The 18,315-nt window shown below is 44.4% G+C and overlaps 2 protein-coding genes across 10 annotated transcripts in view; one reads left to right on the top strand and one right to left on the bottom strand.

The window, feature by feature from the left end:
- The window catches only part of LOC137141543 (tubulin delta chain-like), a 42,020-nt gene extending 27,331 nt beyond the window's left edge, over positions 1 to 14,689 (bottom strand). For 2 of the 3 annotated variants that reach the window (XM_067530457.1, XM_067530455.1), the window contains exon 1: positions 14,575 to 14,689. In XM_067530457.1, coding sequence (XP_067386558.1) covers positions 14,575 to 14,624 — 50 coding nt within the window. In that variant the 5' untranslated portion in view covers positions 14,625 to 14,689. Of the gene's footprint in view, positions 1 to 10,042; positions 10,234 to 14,574 lie in introns of those variants that run through there. The other variant, XM_067530456.1, reaches the window with a different exon arrangement.
- The window catches only part of SETD2 (SET domain containing 2, histone lysine methyltransferase), a 158,336-nt gene continuing 149,741 nt past the window's right edge, over positions 9,721 to 18,315 (top strand). For 5 of the 7 annotated variants that reach the window (XR_010916664.1, XM_067530449.1, XM_067530446.1 and 2 more), the window contains exons 1-2: positions 9,721 to 10,235; positions 14,737 to 15,665. Coding sequence is in view for 6 of the 7 variants with exons in the window: in XM_067530449.1 (XP_067386550.1) it covers positions 15,627 to 15,665 (39 nt within the window). In the remaining variant the exon portion in view is untranslated. The remainder of the gene's footprint in view (positions 10,236 to 14,736; positions 15,666 to 18,315) is intronic. The other 2 variants (XM_067530447.1, XM_067530448.1) reach the window with 2 other exon arrangements.

Below are 18,315 nucleotides of genomic sequence, written 5' to 3'. Positions count from 1 at the left end.
CTTACAGCTAGAATGTTCTTCCTAACATCTAACCTAAATCTCCCTGGCTGCAGATTAAGCGGATTGTTTCTTATCCTACCTTCAGTGGACTTGGAGAACAATTGATCACTGTCCTTTTTATAGTGGTCCTTAATATAATGTGAACAGTGTCCTCAGGTCCCCCCTCAATCGTCATTTCTCAAGACTAAACATACCCAGTTTTTTAACTTTTCCTCACAGGTCAGATTTTTTAAATCTTTGATCATTTTGATTGTTCTCCTCTGGGCTCTCTCCAATTTGTCCACATCTTTCCTCAAGTGTGGCATCCACAACTGGACACAGTACACCAGCTGAGGCCTCACTGATGCCAAGCGCAGCAGGACAATTACCTCCCATATCTGCCACATGACACTCCTGTTAACACACCGCAGAATATTAGCTCTTTTTTGCAACTCTAGCCCATTGTTGCCTCATATTCAATTTGTGATCCACTATAAACCTCCAGTTCCTTTTCAGCAGTACTCCCACTTAGCCGCTTATTCCCCATTTCGTAGATGTACATTTGATTTTTCTTTCTGAAGTGCAGTACTTGGCACTTTCTTTACTGAATTTCACCTTGTTGATTTCAGACAAAGTCTCTAATTTATCAGGGTCATTTTGAATTCTAATCCTCTCTCTGAAGTGCTTGTAACCCTTCCCAGCTTGGTGTCATCTGCAAATTTCATAAGTATACTCTGCACTTCATTATTCAAATTAATAAAAACATTGAAGAGTTCCAGACCCAAGACAGACACCACTAGTTCTTGCAGATAATCACTAATAGTTCTGAGATTGTTTCAGCTAGTTCCTTAAGTACCCTAGGGTGAATTTTGCCAGGTTCTGCTAACTTGAATACACCTAACTTATCTAAAGATGTATTCTTTAACCTGTTCTTTCTCTATTTTGGCTTGCATTCTTTCTGCCTAATATCAGAGAGAAAAGATCCCTTTGTTGAAGATTTAACACCCCTTCTATTAAGAACTAAAAAACCTGCAACTCCAGTTCTCTGGCCCTCCAAAGTGTCTTCCAGCAGACAGTTCTAAGGTTAAAAAAAAACAAAAAACCTAGCAGGAACCAAAAATTAACAAAACCCTTCCAAGTCTTCTCTATACATTAAAAGAAGTATTAAAATAAAAAAATAAATAAAACGAGGGCACAACCCCATTTTATCTCCCTCCATAGGTCATCTTTAGAATACCACTCAGGTTATATATTCCCCAGGTTAACTCACATAAAACCGTGGAAGTCAGCTTGCCCTTCTAGCAAAGGATTTTCAGCTGCATTCAGTGTTGGCCCCAATCTGCTGCCACTGAAGTCAGTGGTAAAACTCCCATTGGTTTAATCGGGAGCAGAAATAGGCCAAGGCTGGGTGTATTTTTTAAAATGCCACCCACCAAGCTTTGATTAAATAACCCATTTTACGAAGTGCACACATTAAACTTGCAGCTACGCTGATTCTCGCTATAATAAATACTCAGTTACATTATCCTAACACTTCCTATCCCAAACAGACAAAACCATCACCTTTGTTTTCTCCATCAATGTTATTTTAACTGCAATTCATTATACTTTTGTCTGAACTCCCACTGTCAATTTACTCCTCATTCCCCTCCGCTTTTGAGAAGGAGACTATGCTCTCCTGCCTCTGAGAGATGAAGGGGGAGCAGGGGGATGTCGCTAGTTACACTTCCATTCACCAATGGCAACAAGTGTCCAATATCACCCCAGTTTGCTGTTCGTTTCTTCTTGGACCAATTGGCACTTCCAACCGCCAGAGGACCTTCTATGCCAATGTTTCTCCATCTTCACTTAAGAGGGACATCACCCTAAGTTTTTCCTCACTCTTTAAACCAGTCTAGCCTCCGAAACGACTTGTTTTTTTTTTTCTCTTCTATTTCCAATCACTGAGAGGTTAATCTAAATTGTAACTGAATATAAGGAAAGTCAAGAAACTGGATATTCACATCATCTTTGGGCACATTAATTAGTCAAAGCTATTAAGCTTAATTTAGTGTATTGTGGCACAATCACATTATAATAGTGTTATTTGCTCACTACAACCATTACAGTTAATAGCCTGTAAATCAGCTTTTCTTTTTATAATAATCCATTTCCAAAGGTTTATAATTTTGCTGTAAAAATTCAATCCACACTGCATCTTTACAGTTAAGATCTGGGAAAAGCTTCTTTACAAACAGTCCTAAATATCCCTTTGGGGCTTTGAGTTACTGCATTTAAAAAAAATACAAAATTGATCTAATTTTGTGCTTACAACTCAGCTGTGGCCTCTTAAGATTCTTACTAAATCTGGCAGGGTGTATTAATCTATAAAAAGTACCATGCTTAACAAGTAAAAAGCCACTTCAACATCAAACAGCCACTGAAAGCAAAAAATCCAAATATGTAGTGACCAATAATTACCCTCATCTGATGGTGGTTCAATTGTCTATATGCTGTAACTTGGTGGCTTCACTACAGTTCCAGTGGACTGGTATCCACAGGTGCAAAAAACCCCCACTGGGTACTTGTTGGCAGAGGTCAGCTGAATTGCCTAACACCAAATGGGCCAAGGAGCCTGAAGTACTCTTACCCCATCTGATGCTCCCTTCAGAACATTGTTGAAGCACACTGCCAGTGTCTTTCAAATGCCAATCGTGGTCATGTTGTGGTGGGTGAGGGGCCCCTTGAGTCTCCATTAGACCACAATCTGGGCTGCTCGCAGAGTCCTCACCAGCTTGTGACATACAACAGATTTTCCAAACAAAAAGGTTCCCTCCCCTCTCCCTCCACTGGGAGGAGCAGAATCAGAGTAAAAGAAAAAAAGAGAAAGGTGGTCAAGCTCTGAAGTAGTTCTTTGGTCACCCGTGTGGGTTTTGGCTTATCTGCAGACTAATGTCCTTGATCAGGGTTAGGGTTTGCCTCCGGATTCTTCTTTTGGTCACCCCTATTTTATACCTGGTTCACGAAGTCTCAGGGACAGCAAGTCTGCAACTGTTTTCCTCTTTGCTGATCTATCCCTGTAGCCAGCTGTCTCTAAGGCACAGCCATCTTCCCCTAGACATCCCTTTTCCTCCCTCCATGGCAGAGCAAGCCTTGTAGGCGTGTCTGGTTAGTGCTGGCTGGGTCCATATGAGCTCGCAAGCCTCTTCTCTCAGAGCGAGGGTGTGCCCCCTCACGAACTGCACGCTCCAACGGAGAACACAGTTGCAAAGTCATTGGTTAACTGGAGGAGTTGCTTCTTCTGTGCAGAAGCCTGTCCCTCCTCCCCCAGGCGCTGGTGTCCATTCTTGGCCGCTGAGTACTTGGGCCCTAATTTGGGCTCCGTAGGGGAGGGAATTATCAGCAGGGCCTCTTGTGTCTTCCAAAGTTTCAGAAGATTCACATGATAAATTTTAGTTTCCCTCTTTCTACCCGGCATTTTTGTCTCATACTCCACTGGGCCTGTCTAACAACTACAAATAGGCCCTGCCCCGGGGCCATTAATTTTGACTCAGCTGAGGGAAGCAGTGAAAGGATCCAGTCACCCAGGCGGAAAGTCTGTAGTTGTGCCCCTTAATTATAATTTTGTTCCTGAGCATGTTGGGCCTTTCTCAAATTCTCTCTGGCAAATAGCCCTATGTTCCTGAGTCATTCCCTTAATTGTAAGACGTATTGGGTTGCACTTAAGGAACCCATGCCCTGTTCTTCCTGCCCTCTCGTAACAAGTCCAAGAATTCCCCGTGGTTGGTGGCCATACAGTAACTTGAAGGGACAGAACCCTGTAGAGGCCTGTGCTGTGGGACCTTCCTTAGGGAAAAGAGGAGTGGCGGGAGTAGCTGGTTCCAGTGCTTGGGGTCGTTACTAACAAAGCGTCTCAACATTTCTTTCAGAATCTCATTCAATCGCTCTGCAACCCATCTGTCTGCGGCTGGTACACCGAGGTTTGCAGAGACGTGGCTTTCAGAAGGGAGCCTAATTTGCACATCAACAGCGAGGTGAAGTGAGTCCATTAGTATTTTGTGGGCAAATCCCACATGTGAGAAGAGCTCCAGGAGCTCTGGTGCTATCGTTGTGGCTTTCACAGCATGAAGGGGAACAGCCTCCAGATACCTGACTGCTTAGCTGACAACTACTACTATGTACCAGTGCCCTAGTGCAGTCCTTTCCAGGGACCTGACCGTGTCTTTCCAGAGATTCTTTCAAATGGCATCTCAGTCAAGGGCAGAGGGACCACAGGTGCCTTCAGTGTCCCTTCATGGCTAGCTAGCTAGCACTCCGGACAGGAGTCACGATATTCCCTCACCTCCTGATGCACACCCGGCCAGTAGAACTGAGCAAGTACCCATGACAGTGCCATCTATCTTCCCAGGTGTCCAGTGCATGGGATGTCGTGCACGAACTGCAAACTGTCCAGTGATACTTGTGCAGCACCAGCAGCTGTGTCTTTCCTATTGCAGTTTGTTGATCCCTTTTGATTTAAGCAAGGTGCTTTTTCCTCAAGCACGAAGTGTGGATATTGCTTGACCCGTTGGAGTTTCTGTTACTTCCCCATTTAAAGAGGTCGGCTGGTCATATGCACGGCTCAGCGTAGGATCATTTCTCTGTTCCTGCTCTAAATTCTCACCCCATAGGAGAGCGTCCAGGTCCAGACTGATTGTCTCTTATTTCCCTTCAAGCATTGATGACCATATTGGTCAGGATGCTCTCTCCTCAGGGTCTACAGCTTCCCCAAGATTTACCACGCTCTGGGGAGCCTGCTGTAAGGATTGATCCGGATCCCTGTTCCCTGGACAGACATGTTTGTTAATGACTTACCCACAAAAAAAAAGAAAGGCCAGTCCTGACCTGTGATTATGGGGTAGGCCAATCTTTCAGCTAGAGTTACTGCTATCACCTCGGTAGGCATCCCCACTGTCAGTCAGAGATGCTGGCGGGGTATGTTTTCACATCGCCATGTAAACACTGTAGGTGGACCGACTTTCTATGGGCGCATCCTCTCCTAGTAGGGAGGCTTGGACCACGGTCTGACTGCAGCTGTTCAAGGACTCTTGGACTATCACTAGTACCATCAACGTAGGGAGGAGTCCTTTTTCGTACATGGGTTTCTGCTGGCCAGTCCTGGGCCTATCCACATTCCATAAAAGGGCATTCTTTTTTTATGTGGCCTGCCCGCCCACAGGGGCAGCAAATTATCTGCCTGGTGCTGCCTGTACTTTTCCTATATGGGGCTGGGGGTGAACTCAGTCGTGGAAGAGTGGCCAGACCCTGTTCTGCAGATCTTACTTCAGTTGTTTGAGGTGCCTGGCAGTCCCACTGGGTAGTGGTGTGTGCGAACCCGACCCCCTTGGATTTCCCATCGTCTAAGGGGCTTTCTAACCTTCTGAAACAACATCCTCGAATTTGGGCTACTCAGAGTGGGTGCTGCTGGCTTGACATCTCCTGTCCATCCTCTAGCAATCCTTCAGCTTCCAGAAAGTCCTCCATTAGCCACACCACATCTGACAATGTCCAAAGGCAGTGCCATAATACCCAGTCTGGTAATACGCTTATAATTGTTTGGTCAGAATTGCCCCAGCCACTTGGGCCCCAGATGTTTTTTCTGGATGGAGCCACTTCCAATGGTATATCCTCAAATGCTGCACTACTACCCAGGGTCTGGCTTCCTTGGGGTAGGTCTTGGATCTAAAACGTTGCTAAGTGGGTTATCTCAGAAATGTCCAAATAGTCCAAAATGGCAGACTTTACTTGTTTATAGTTCTTAGCCTCCTCTAAGTCCAGGTTACAGTAGGCCTGCCTGTGCTGGACCAATCAAGTAGGGAGCTAAAAATCAAAGTCCACTGCTCCGAGGGCCACAGAGACGCTAGTGCCACCCTCTAAAATGTAACTAAAAAGATCTCAGGATCATCACTGGGCCCCATCTTGTTTCGCTTCCCAGGTTCGGGTGGGGGACCCACATCAGCGGAAGCATGATCCACTGGGACTCAATGGGGGTGTAGGGCCGACACTATCTGTTGGATCATTTCCTTGGGTAACTCTTGCAGCTGGGTCTTCAGTTCCCTCAGCACCTGTTGCTGTTGAGTGGTTTGAACTTACTGTTGGGTAACCTGCTGCAGCAGCAATTACTGCTGGAAATGGCATTGCTGAGCCCCTTGTTGCTGTTGCATGTCCACTAGGCATTTACACCACTGCTCAGGTTCCATCTTGTTCAGAGCGGCGAAGCTCACAACACCCTTGTATCAAGTATAGTTATGCCTGCATTCTCCACCACTTGAGGTGTGTGAAGTCCCTCCTGAGACCCCACTAGATCACAATTTGGGCTGCTTACAGAGTCCTTCCCTGCTTGTGGCATAGAAGGGATTCTCCAGAATAAAACGTTTACTTCCCCTGGGAGAGGGAGAATCAGAGTAAAAGAAGACCAAGGTGCAGTCTCTCAGTCACCTCTTTGGGGTTCCGCTTATCTGTGGGCTCTAGTGTCCTTGATCAGCGTTAGGGTCTGTCTCCAGTATCTCCTTTTGGTCACTCCCCCCTATACCTGGCCCATGAAGTCTCAGGGGCAGTAAGGTATGCAAATATCTTCCTCTATCCCTGTAGGTCACTTCTCCAAGGCCTCTGCCCTAATCACTTCTTGTCTTCCTCTAGTCACCCCCTTTCCTGTGGCAGGCTTTCCCTTTTTAAGCTTCCTCCTTCCAAGCATAGCAAATCTTACAGGTGTGTCTGGATAGCCTTGGCTAAGCCCATAAGAGTTCACTAGCCTCCTCTCTATTGAAGTGTGGGCATGCCCCCTCACATCTGTCCTATGGGATACCTGCTCTGTGAGAGACAGAGAGCTTCAGTTTCCAAGGCTGTCTCTCTGGCTGCCTTTGTCAGCACTACAGGCCAGGTGTGTTTTTAAAAAGGGCATATACAGACATGAGTACTGAGACTAAATACGCTTCAGAAATACCGGTAAAACATATACCAAAGCAAAGCAGCAACGGCCACTTTCAGGGCCCAAGGACCTTCCATTCTAAGCACGTCACAAGTTTCAAATAGTCTGGCTCTGTTGATATCATTGCCACATACATGGTTTGTGTGTCTGCTTTAATTTGCCATTTTCCCCCACGGGGCAACTACCCTAGCACCATTGGTATGTCACATGACACCACATTTCAACCTGACGGTTGTGAAGAGCCTGAGCATGAGACAACGCTTAGACTCTTCACGAGCTTAAAGTTAAGCAGGTGCATAAGTGTTAGCAGGATTAATGCCTAAGACTACAAGGTCCTTGGAGCAGGCGTTTCTTCCGTCTGTGTGCTAGGCAGCACCACACACATTCTTGGTGCTGACCAAATAGTACTAACTAATAGCTAACTTCTGTCTGTACTTAGTCCCCCAGTGCCACACTTTAGGCTAGCAATAGTCAGCAGTGTTGCCACCTCTCATGATGTTATGAGTCTCAGGACATTTGGTGCTTTTCTTAAGGCCCCGGTTCTTGGGAATACAAGAAAATCTGAGCTTTTTTTTTTTTTTTTTTTTTTGGTTAAGAATTTTTTAGCTCTTGATTGTGGAGAAAAATTTGAAAAAGTGAAACTTAAAAGCTCAAAAACCAGAAGGCATTTCAAGAAAACCTCCAAACTTATTTTTTTCCTAATCTCGTGATTTTTTTGGGACCTGACTCATGATTTTTTAACACTTGCTGTTGGCAATACTGAATTAAGCATGTGCATAAGTGTTTGCAGGATCAGGGCTTAACAGATGAGCCACACTAGGAAATTCGGCAGTAAACATGACTTTTTAAAAAAACTAAATCTATATCTTGTAGTTAAATACGAATGCCAATATTATGTTTATTTAGCACACAAAATCTTCCTGCACCATTTTTCCATATGCACAAGAGATTGACAGGAGAAACATGAGAACAAAATGTCATCATCTGAAGAATACATTTTAAAATTCTGTATTCAGTTTTTTATTGATAGAGTTTTATATAAAAAGAGAAAATGGACCAGGCTCTGGAAACAAAGAGAGAAACCAGGTGAGGCAATGAAGGCATCTAAAGAGAGACACAGAACCACTGCGGCAGATAGAATACATGTCCAGCGTCTGATGTCAATCAACTAACCAGGTGTAAATCCACAATGAATTCAATGAAGTTACACAGACAGTGGTAACAGGTCAGAATATGGCTTTACGAGAAAAAGCACAATGAGCATTTTAAAGCATAAAAGGGAATATAAAATATTCACCAGACAGATCTTGGTAAATATTTAACCTCTGATTCATCAAACTCTTCTGTATGGAGTCCAGTATTAAACCAGGAGTACAAGCAACTGGACACAACAGTAACAATTGCTATCTCCCACACGTCACCAACGCTCCTTATTTTATTGCAAGTGATAAACATGACAATTGGTGTTAATCTTAAAGCCCTTGCATCCGGAGTCATGTGAATATATGAGACCCTCAGCTTTCATGGCTGCAGAAAAGAGCTTGAAAATGTGACTGAAGTGTAACCTAAGGACTAAAAACACAGAAGGCAAATACAGAGAATCTAAAATCTCTTATTTAAAAAAAAAAATCATGATTTTTAAACATTCCAGAGGGATTTTTAAGCCAATCTCATGATTGAGGTTTGACTCATGATTTCTAAATGTCTGGGGTTGGCAATACAGCTCCTATTATGCAAGAACACATGGTTCTGAAGTTCTCTAAAAATCTGTCTAATAATTCTAATGACTACAGAGTACAATTAGGACAATAGCCTTGCTGCTAGCTGTTCCTCAATAGTTTGTCTGGGAGATGTTGCATTTAGTGAATATTGTTTACAGTAGAACCTCAGAGTTACCACACCAGAGTTACAAATGGACCAGTCAACCATACACCTCATTTGGAACCAGAAGTATGCAATCAGGCAGCAGCAGAGACCAAAAAAATAAAATAAAATAAAAGGCAAATACAGTACAATACGGTGTTAAATATAAACTAAAAAAATAAAGGGAAAGCAGCTTTTTTCTTCTGCATAGTAAAGTTTCAAAGCTGTATTAAGTCAATGGTCAACCATAAACTTTTGAAATAACAACCATAACATTTTGTTCAGAGTTATGAACATTCCAGAGTTACAAACAACCTCCACTCCTGAGGCGTTGTAACTCAGAGATTCTACTGTAATTCATTTTTGATAAGGCACCTAGAGGCTTTCAGGTACAGAGCCCTAGGATAACCGTATGAGCTGATTCCTGACACCCACGCAAATCCCCTTTGAAGTCAATGGGACTTCACATGGACAGATTTCATTGGAGGACTGGTGCCTAAAATATTAAAAAGTTGGGTTATCAAAGGAACAGCTAATGAAGTTCTAGTGATAGCCCAGCCACAGTTACAACAATAATTTCAGTTGTGTACTGGCTTAATGGTTTGCAGGACTAGAGTCTACACTTTTACAGGATGAAGGTCCTAATGATTGCTGTTGGTTGAATAGGAATAAAAGTATTGTCAGATATTGACAAATGTTATTTATTAAGTCAATTACTGATATTATAGCAGCTATAAAGATGACCAAATACTAAAAAAAAGTGATTTACCAAATAACTCAACAAATGCCAGCGATAATCATCAAATCATGTATTTGAGCAGCTGCCTTACATTCCAGTCCTGTAAACATTTACACATGTGCTTAACTTTAAGCACACAAGTAGCTCCTAATAGGGGGGCCTGGTCATGATGTTACACAGACCACAGAAAAACAGATTAACTAGCAGATTCCAGGCTGGGTATTTCAAACTAACTGAAGAAACAACTTTTCATTTGTAAATCAAATACATTTGATCTAGAAATTGTTGGGACAGTAAATAATGAAGCCCACAGTTCCTTTTTCAAGAGTCAATTTTCAAAATATGACTAACTTGTAAAGGAAAGCTTTATTAGTAATACCACACAAGTCAAAGATAATACTTAAATTATCACAGAAAATAATGATGTAGAGAATCTTTTCTTGTGGCTAAGCCTCCATCAAAGAAGCAATACCTAAGTCTTTTACTGTTCAGCCAAAGTGAAACTGCTGGGTTACCTCAGACTTCCTTTTTCTCACACCACAGCTATTGGAGGCAGACCCTGGGCGGAACACAGGTGGTCACTTCCCTCGGCTTGTTGTCAGCTCCAATAAAAGGGGAGAGCAGCCAGCCTCCCTCCCTCTAGGGAAATCAAAGACTCAGCTGTATTAGCACAGCAATAGGCTATACGCTGAGGGAAGGCTTCACCAGGTAAGAGGATTGAGAAATTCTATTATATGGGTTTATTTAAAAAAACCAAAAACATTAAAAGTGGGGGTTACTTTCATGCCCCCATAACCAGCAACGGGGGACTTAAAAACTCATCACACTCACAAACCTGATTGAAGAGACCCTCAAAGGTAAAATATATTTAGTATAAAACATTTGCACTGGATAGGCCCAAACACAGTGTAATCTACTGGGAACTCTTTCCCCCAGGTGTAGACAACATAGGCAGCCTAAAGTAATTTTAAGGGCCACACCCACTGTCCTTGATCACACTTTGCTTGCTCCTGCTTCTTAACAAAACCTGTATCTAGGACTCTTTTCAGCTCTGCTCTAATGTAGCAAATATCGTTGCTGATGTTTAAGTTGCTAGACATCAGAGCAGATATACTCAATTAAGTTGCCTATTGGGTGGATGATTTGGGCCCTGATCATGCATGAGTGTGGGACTACACATGTGTACTATCAGTTCATTGGGGTTGCCCATATGGATAGTTACTCATGTGCATAAGTGTATAGGAGATTAAGACCTTGTTGCTTCTTATATGTTACTTGGATCTTCCCTGAGATGACCTCGTAACTGGTAAACTAATATGTAAAACTCTCTCTAGCCAACCCATTGTAGCTGGGCTGAGCTTGTAAACTATTTCTGTGTGTGTTACAATTACTTTCACTGCTTAATTATTCTTTTTGACTGCTATCCCTAACAGACCATACTCTGCCATGTATTATCTAGATACCAACAGTCCCCACACAATAGCATATTAAGTCATTTATTTCTGGATTATTTAATTAACTTTTACTCAATAGCCAATTAATGACTAACAATGGACACCACTGCATGTTGTCTAACAAGCAAACCTAACAGATTATGTGTTGTATTAAACATCACATGGTATGCTGCAGTGCTTTCAGCTTGAGCAAAGTGCAGATTTGGAGGTTGTTTTTTTTAAAAAAAACTCTTCAAGCAATTTTAAATTTCAGCCAACAACATTGTAATTTAAACATTTCTTGGCCTAAATAATATTAGTACTAGAAAATGCAAACGCACAAGGGAAAGAAAGTAAAAACGAAAGGGAAAGTAGAGCAAGATGAGATTTGAAAAGCTTTTTGTTCTAAGAATTTCAAATGTTAAAGCAGAAGTAAAGATATGTCTACCTTTAATAAATTGCTTTTTCTAATATTTTTTATTAATAATAGTTAAATGTCTTCCTCAGGCTTTCCCAGGACATACTGTCTTCTCTGTATCTATCTTTTAGGCCTCAACACAGTGAATTCTCCACATGGGTTCTTTGTACCATTGACAAATGCCTTCGACCCCAATCCTGCACAAATTCACGTGTTTACCTGTATGAATTACGCCCTAATGCTGCCATGAGTTTTGTGTGGTGAATCTCCACTTAAAACAAGGTGCACGCATGGGTCTTCCATGCAGAACTCGCTGCAGGGAAGGGCCTAAGACTCACTGTAATAAAGTTAAACATGTGCAAGTGTTTGCAGAACTGGGGCCTACATGTGTAAAAGTTAAGCATATGTGTAAGTGTTCATGGGATCAGGGCCTTAGGCCACAATCCTGCAATTTGTTACACACAGGTGATCCTTTGCACTCAAGTGGAGACCCACTGAAGTCAATGCAAGTCCACACAGACACCGGTACGCCTGCACAGAACAAAGTGCGGGCTTAGGGCTTTGCCCTATAAACTCATTAGGCTTTGTTTGTGTCTGTACAGTACTGAGAATGATGATGTTACTAAACAATTAATTGATTATTATGGCAGTATCCCTTCCGTGACACATCCAGAGGTAACCGTCCTTTCCCTTTTATATTGACTAAATAGCATTTGTTGTTTGTTGCTGTTTTTAAAGTAATCATTGATGAATACAATGATTTTATTGTGCCTAAGCAGCAGGCTTTATTGTATTGTCATCGTAAAAAACGAAGCATAAAATCAAAGAAAATTATCCAGCACTTCAGTTTAGTGAAAGTCTAATAATGACATTTTTCAGTTGCAATACCAAAATTTTGTGTATGCTTATCGATCAGCTGTGGGTGTCTATCTTACTTGCAAGACTCCACTTTGCATCTTACCTAGTATTTCATCATCAACAAATCTCTGCTTCAGGTTTTAAAAACTGAGATGGCTAACATCCCATTTAATGGTAGCTTGTACATGTGAATACACAATATCTTTTCAGTAACAATAACTCCTTTTCAGAGATTCTCTTCATATGCCTCTCAAAATCACTTTTCAAGATTAAGGTCCCAATTCAGCAGTCAGCTGTGTGTGAGCTAGGTCCTTGCACCTGCAACCACATGGACGTAATTGCAGAATTGGAGTCTTAATCACTTGATGATTACCTGTTCTGTTCATCCCTCTGAAGCTCCTGGCATTGGTTGCTGTTGGAAGACAGGATACTGGGCTAGATGGACCATTCCTCTGACCCAGTATGGATGTTCTTATGTTCTAATTTTGTAACTTCTTACGATACTATTAGGTACTTTAGGGTCAAGAATTAATTATTGATTTTTTTCACAAAAATTAATTAATAGAAATGTTTTAATTATTTTGTTTGGACTTCAGTGAAAACTGTTTGGCCCGGACCCTGTAAACTGTTCCAATGCATGGACCTTTGGGCCACCTGAAGTCCTGTTGACATCAGTGGGACTTCATGCAGGTGCAGAGATCTGCTTATCTGGATCAGCTTGTTTGGATCATGGCATGTTTGGATTTTAAACCTTGTATTGCAGCGTCTACAATATAAACTATAATATAAACATTGGGGTTGCTGTGCAACTGCAGGAGAACCAGAAAGCAAAAATGACTAATCTGCTTTTATTATCCAAGCAAGTAAAATGCAAAACCTAAACAAACCTAAATGGTGAAAAATAAGGCCTTGATTCTGTAACAGGCTCCATGGAGATGCAATGGGGTTATGTCAGGGAACAAGAGTCTCTCCATTCATTCATAGCTTCACAGAATTTAAGTCAAGAAGGGACAATTATGATAACCTAATCTGATCTCCATTTTGTCCAGGCCATAGAATTTCACCAAGTGGTTCCTCCATCAAGCCCATAACTCCCAGTTGTGCTAGAGCATATCTTTTAGAAAAACATCCAATCTTGATATGTGGAGCTCATTGTGGGGTAGGGCTCTAATTTAAATTCTTTCTGTTTTAAGAATCAGAGACAGATATGGTTCATGCCAGAGATCAGGAAATTTTGAATTCTACTTTTGGCTTTCTCACTAGCTTCATGGTCTTATGTGTCCAGCTCAACTAGAAGTTATAGTCTTGAGGCAGGAATTAGGGGGTGAAATTCTATAGCTTGCGATAGGCAGGACATCAGACTACATGAGCATAATGGTCCCTTCTGGCCTTAGATTCTGACATGTCATTGAACCTCTCTGCCTCAACTTTCCTGTCTGTAAAATTGGAAAAAATGCGCCTCTCAGTAGTGTGCTGAGGATTAATTAATATTTGTAATCATTTTGAACATGAAGCCTTATGTAAGTACAAAATATTTTTGTATTAATAAGAAGCTAAGATGCTAACATAGGTAAAGAAATGTCCTTGATAAAAATATTAGAGAGAGAAGATGAGTGGGGTAGTATCTTTTATTGGACTAACTTCTCTTGGTGAAAGAGACAAGCTTTTGAGCTTACACAGAGCTCTGAAAGCTTGTCTCTCTCACCAAGACAAGTTGGTCCAATAAAAGATATTACCTCCCCACCTTGTCTCTCTAGTATCCTGGGACAAACACGGCTACAATGCCTGATAAAAATATGATTTTTAACCTGACAGTGTCCCCTGTGGTGTCACTGACTCCTCATGGGAGGACTACCATGTCTGCTGACTTCAAATGAATCCACTCACATGGAGTGACTTGTAGTATCATAACCTTAAAATGCACTAGTCTACTTATCCCTGTAAACTGGCGGGTAGCTGTGAAATGGCTACAGGACAGGCAGGAAACCATGTAAAAGTATCAAAGCTGTGGTTTGAGGTAAATAATGTGCTGTAATATGTTTAGCAAATCATGCAAATTCTTAGAAACTCTTTAGAAGAAAAAGCAGGGCACAAAAATACAGTCCTCAGGCTGGGGAAATTACTGGATGTTGATATCCATGGAACAGGTAATTTGAGGGGGAAATTCTGCTAGTTCCCAAATGGGGGAAGAGGGGGAAGGCTGCAAACTACTAATGGGGAAGAGAAACCCGATCGATCTTCAATGAAAGCCCCAAACCTCCAAAACAGAAAGGTCTCCTTTAATACTGAGCTTCCAGCTCCATGTTTGTGTCCACTACATGCAATGATTTTTTTTTACCTTGCAGAGAAGGAGCCAGCAGCAGCAGCAGCCTCCCCCTTCGCTTGCATGGATGGCAGTTGCTTGCTTTTGGGGCCTTGTCGCTGTTTCTCTGGCTCTCTGTGTTTGCTGTGACTCTCTTAGTAGGAAGTAGATGAGTTACTGTTTCCGTTTGTGTTTCAGAGAGAGCAGCAGGAGGAGGGAGCGAGGAAGAAGCAGCCTCTCTGGGCTCAGCCGCCGCTGAAGAGGAAAAATACAGTGCCAGGGGGAGGGGAGAGCTGTGACCATCGAACCCACTTTCGGCGCCCCCCCCCCGAACCGCCTCGCGAAGGGGCTGCGAACCCCCTCCCCGGGAATCGGACTGCCTGGAGCAAGAAGCGGAGCCGAAACCGAATCAGCCACGGGGGGAGAGACGCGTCGGTCCGCCTCGGAAAACTTGAGGATTTACAGTGACCGAGGGCCGGTTTCAGGAGGGATTTGATTTAATTTATTTATTTATTTTTGGGGATCGCTCGGCTGGATTATTTCAGCGGGGGAAGAAGAGCGAGGGGGGGGGCTGCTTTTTTGTGGGGGGGGGGGGGGGCCTGGATCTGTGGAGGACGCCGCCTGCCCCCCGCTAGGCGGTCGCTTTCGGAGCGGGCATCGCTCGGTCTACCTCGGCGTCTCCCCGCCGCGGGATGGAGGGGAGCCCCGCGGCCTGGGCAGCGGCCGGTCCCCGCTGCTGAGGCGAGGTCGGCGGCGGAAAGGGGGTGACCGAGACACCGCCAGGAACAACCCCCCCCCCCCCTCAGCCGGTCGCCGCCGCCGCGGCGGGACATTGTCTGCAGCCCCCGGGGAGGAAGAGGAGGATGTGAAGCAGGCCGCCGGGCCAGGACCAGCGCGCACACACCGCCACCCCCCCCCCCCGGCTGGGCCCAGGGTCTCCCCGGCGTGGGGCGAAGCTTGGGGGCTGCCCCCCGCCCCTGCTCGGTGCGTGAGGAGCCGGAGGGGGGGCCTTGGTCTCACGCCCCCCCTCCGTCGATGCGGGGCGGGGGCTGCTGGGATCCGCGCCGCTGAGGAGGGGCAGGCCGAAGATGGGGGATTTCTACGATCCGGAACATCCCACCCCTGAGTAAGTGTCGAATTTCCCCGGCCTGCGGGGGGGGGGGCGCCCAGTACCTCAGGCCTGCGGGGGGGAGGGGCGCCCAGTACCGCAGGCCTGCCCCCCCCCCCCCGAACCGGCCTGCCAAGGGGGGGTTAACCACCCCACCCCCCCGGCGGGAGGCAGGCAAAATGGTGCCCTGAGCGGGCCGTAGCCCCCGGGGAAGGGCCCCCGCCGGGTCGAAGGGCCTGGGGCGGGAAGGGGGCGGCCCGAGGCGGCGGGTGCTGGGGCGGGAGGAGGCGCGGGCAGGTGCGAGTGGGGCTTGCGGGCCTGCTGGAGCCGGCGGGCGGGCGGGAGGGCTAGGCCGCGCATCCCCGGCCTCGAGTGAGAGCTCGGCCCAGGGAAGCGAGGGCTGGGAGGCGCGGGGAGAGGGGCAGCGTGGGGGCGGGGCGGGGAGGTGCCCACAGCGACGGGCAGGCTCTGCCCGAGGTCTGTGGGGGGCAGGGCGGGTCATTTCCCCTGTCAGCCCCCGGGAGTGTATATTTGGGGGGGGGGGGGGTATACATGGGTCCCTCTCCCTGCCACCCTCCAGGGGTCTGTTTGTGGGGCTAGGCTGAGGGTGGTCACGCTTCCTGTCAGCCCCCGGGTGTATGGGTGGGGTGGGGGGGTTAAGGGGTCATTCTCCCTGCCACCCCCAGGAGTTTTTGGGGTGGCGGGCTAGAGGAGGTCACTCTCCCTGCCACATCCAGCTCGCCCAAGGAGGCGCTTTCTCCACACTTTTTGTGTGTGTGGGTGATTAAAAGGCTCCTCTCCCTGTCTTCTGCTCTGTGAACTGTCCCCAGCTCCCCTATGGATGGGTAACAGGTGGGGAGTCCGGCTCCGGCCAGGCTGGGGAACATGGCATTCCCAGGAAAATATATGTGGAGGTTGAAATACAGCCGTGTTGTGCCCCTGCCCTATATTCTCGCTAACGGGAAATGGCCATTGAGATACAAGCATGAGGAGGGGACAGGCTAATGGCTGATGTTTGTTTGTTTTTCTCTCTGCCAGGGATTTTCACCAAAACATACACACACAACAATCAGCATGTCAGGGCTGCTGGTTTCATCGCCTCTTGGAGAAGGTGGTTCAGTAGCTAATAGTGTTTTTCCTCCTCTTCCTCCACAGTCTAACAATTAGCTGCTGGTCCTGAATAATGTTTTTTGTTTACAGCATGCCTTGCATCCTGAAAGATCCCAGAGTGCTTCATAAGCTTTATACATGCAGCATCACTGAAATGCAGTCACTTCTGGGATAGAAGGAGGCAGACAACTGGCATGTAGACCCTCCCAATGCAATAGATGGATGGGTGTGAAGCGTAAAAAGGGAAATTTTGGACAACAGTGCTAACCTTTTAAGCAAAATGCTACAAAATCTGTAATGTTCAAGGAGAGCAGATGGGATTTGTGTATCACCCATATTGATGCTTTGTGGAATGATGCTTACATCTGATGCTTCTAAAATTAGTAAAACACCAAGGAGTTCAGTTTGAATTCAGGTTCTGTTTTATTAAGCCTAGGTCAACAGGTCTTTTCTTTCTTCTAGCACATGATGAATAGATGTATGTAGAAGTGCTTATTCATAAGAGATAGTCATAATAGTTGGTGTAGTTTCTGACATTCCGGGTCATTTCAGTATTAAAATAAGTAGCTCATATTAAGCTCATACATGTTTAAAATCCTATTATCTCTCATAGTCACCAGTCACTTACAACAATCTCTAAACATATCATAAATCTGATATTAAAAATTCACACTGACTTTATTTAACAACTTTTAGTTACAAAAATTTCTTTAATATTTCATCATAACGGGTTTGTTATCCCTTAATAAATTTAGATTTGGTTGAGATTTTGAAAAATCTTCAGCAGACAAAAGTTTTATGTTAGAAGTCTTTTGAAGTGTGATCATGTAAAGAATTCATAGAATGAGCTGTCTTTCCCAATCACCCGTGTGCACACTAGATCCTGGAACCTTGCTCTTATACATCTGATCAGTGTTTCCCAGTTTGTTAAGGCAAGTGTTACATCTTATGCAGACACATGTCTTTCTATAAAGCAAAAGGTGCAATATACTTTATAAAGTAGATCAGTTATGTCATCTTCTTTAGAGGCAGGAATGCTGTGTCTTTAATAACCTCCTTCTTCTCTCTCAAATGTCACATTCTTAAAAATGCAGTGCATAGGATGTTCCAGTAGCTAGTTGAGTATTTTCAAAGCACAGCTGACTGTCATGTTGAGGATGCAGGTTAAAAACAAACCATGATAGCTGCAGGATATTTTATGCTGCTGTAGAAGATGGCTTCCTCCAAATATGGTACCCTTTGCAGGGTACAAACTATCAGCCTACATGCAGACTTGTCAATAACAGATTTCTAACACTGTTCCCCCAGAATTTCTGTTCATCCCCCTTTGTCTGGGAGATTAAATGAAATACGTGTTACTTATCCCTGTTTTTAGCTAGTGCAGTTAATGACCTGGCTGAACATTGTTGGATTTCTTGTACTGTTTAGGTTTAGTTGCTCTGAAAAGGAAGAGGGGATACATTTTCAGATTTTGAAAAAGCAAGATTTTGTAACTTTTAATGTCTGAAATGTATATCTAAACAGTAGTGTTTTGGAGAATGATGGTAATGGCTCGTTGA

This window comes from Emydura macquarii, unplaced genomic scaffold (genome assembly GCF_026122565.2).
Source record: "Emydura macquarii macquarii isolate MOO-44397 ecotype Brisbane River unplaced genomic scaffold, CSIRO-AGI_Emac_v2 contig_3080, whole genome shotgun sequence".
In the NCBI taxonomy this organism is placed as follows: domain Eukaryota; kingdom Metazoa; phylum Chordata; order Testudines; family Chelidae; genus Emydura; species Emydura macquarii.
This window is presented reverse-complemented; position numbering and strand designations above follow the sequence as displayed.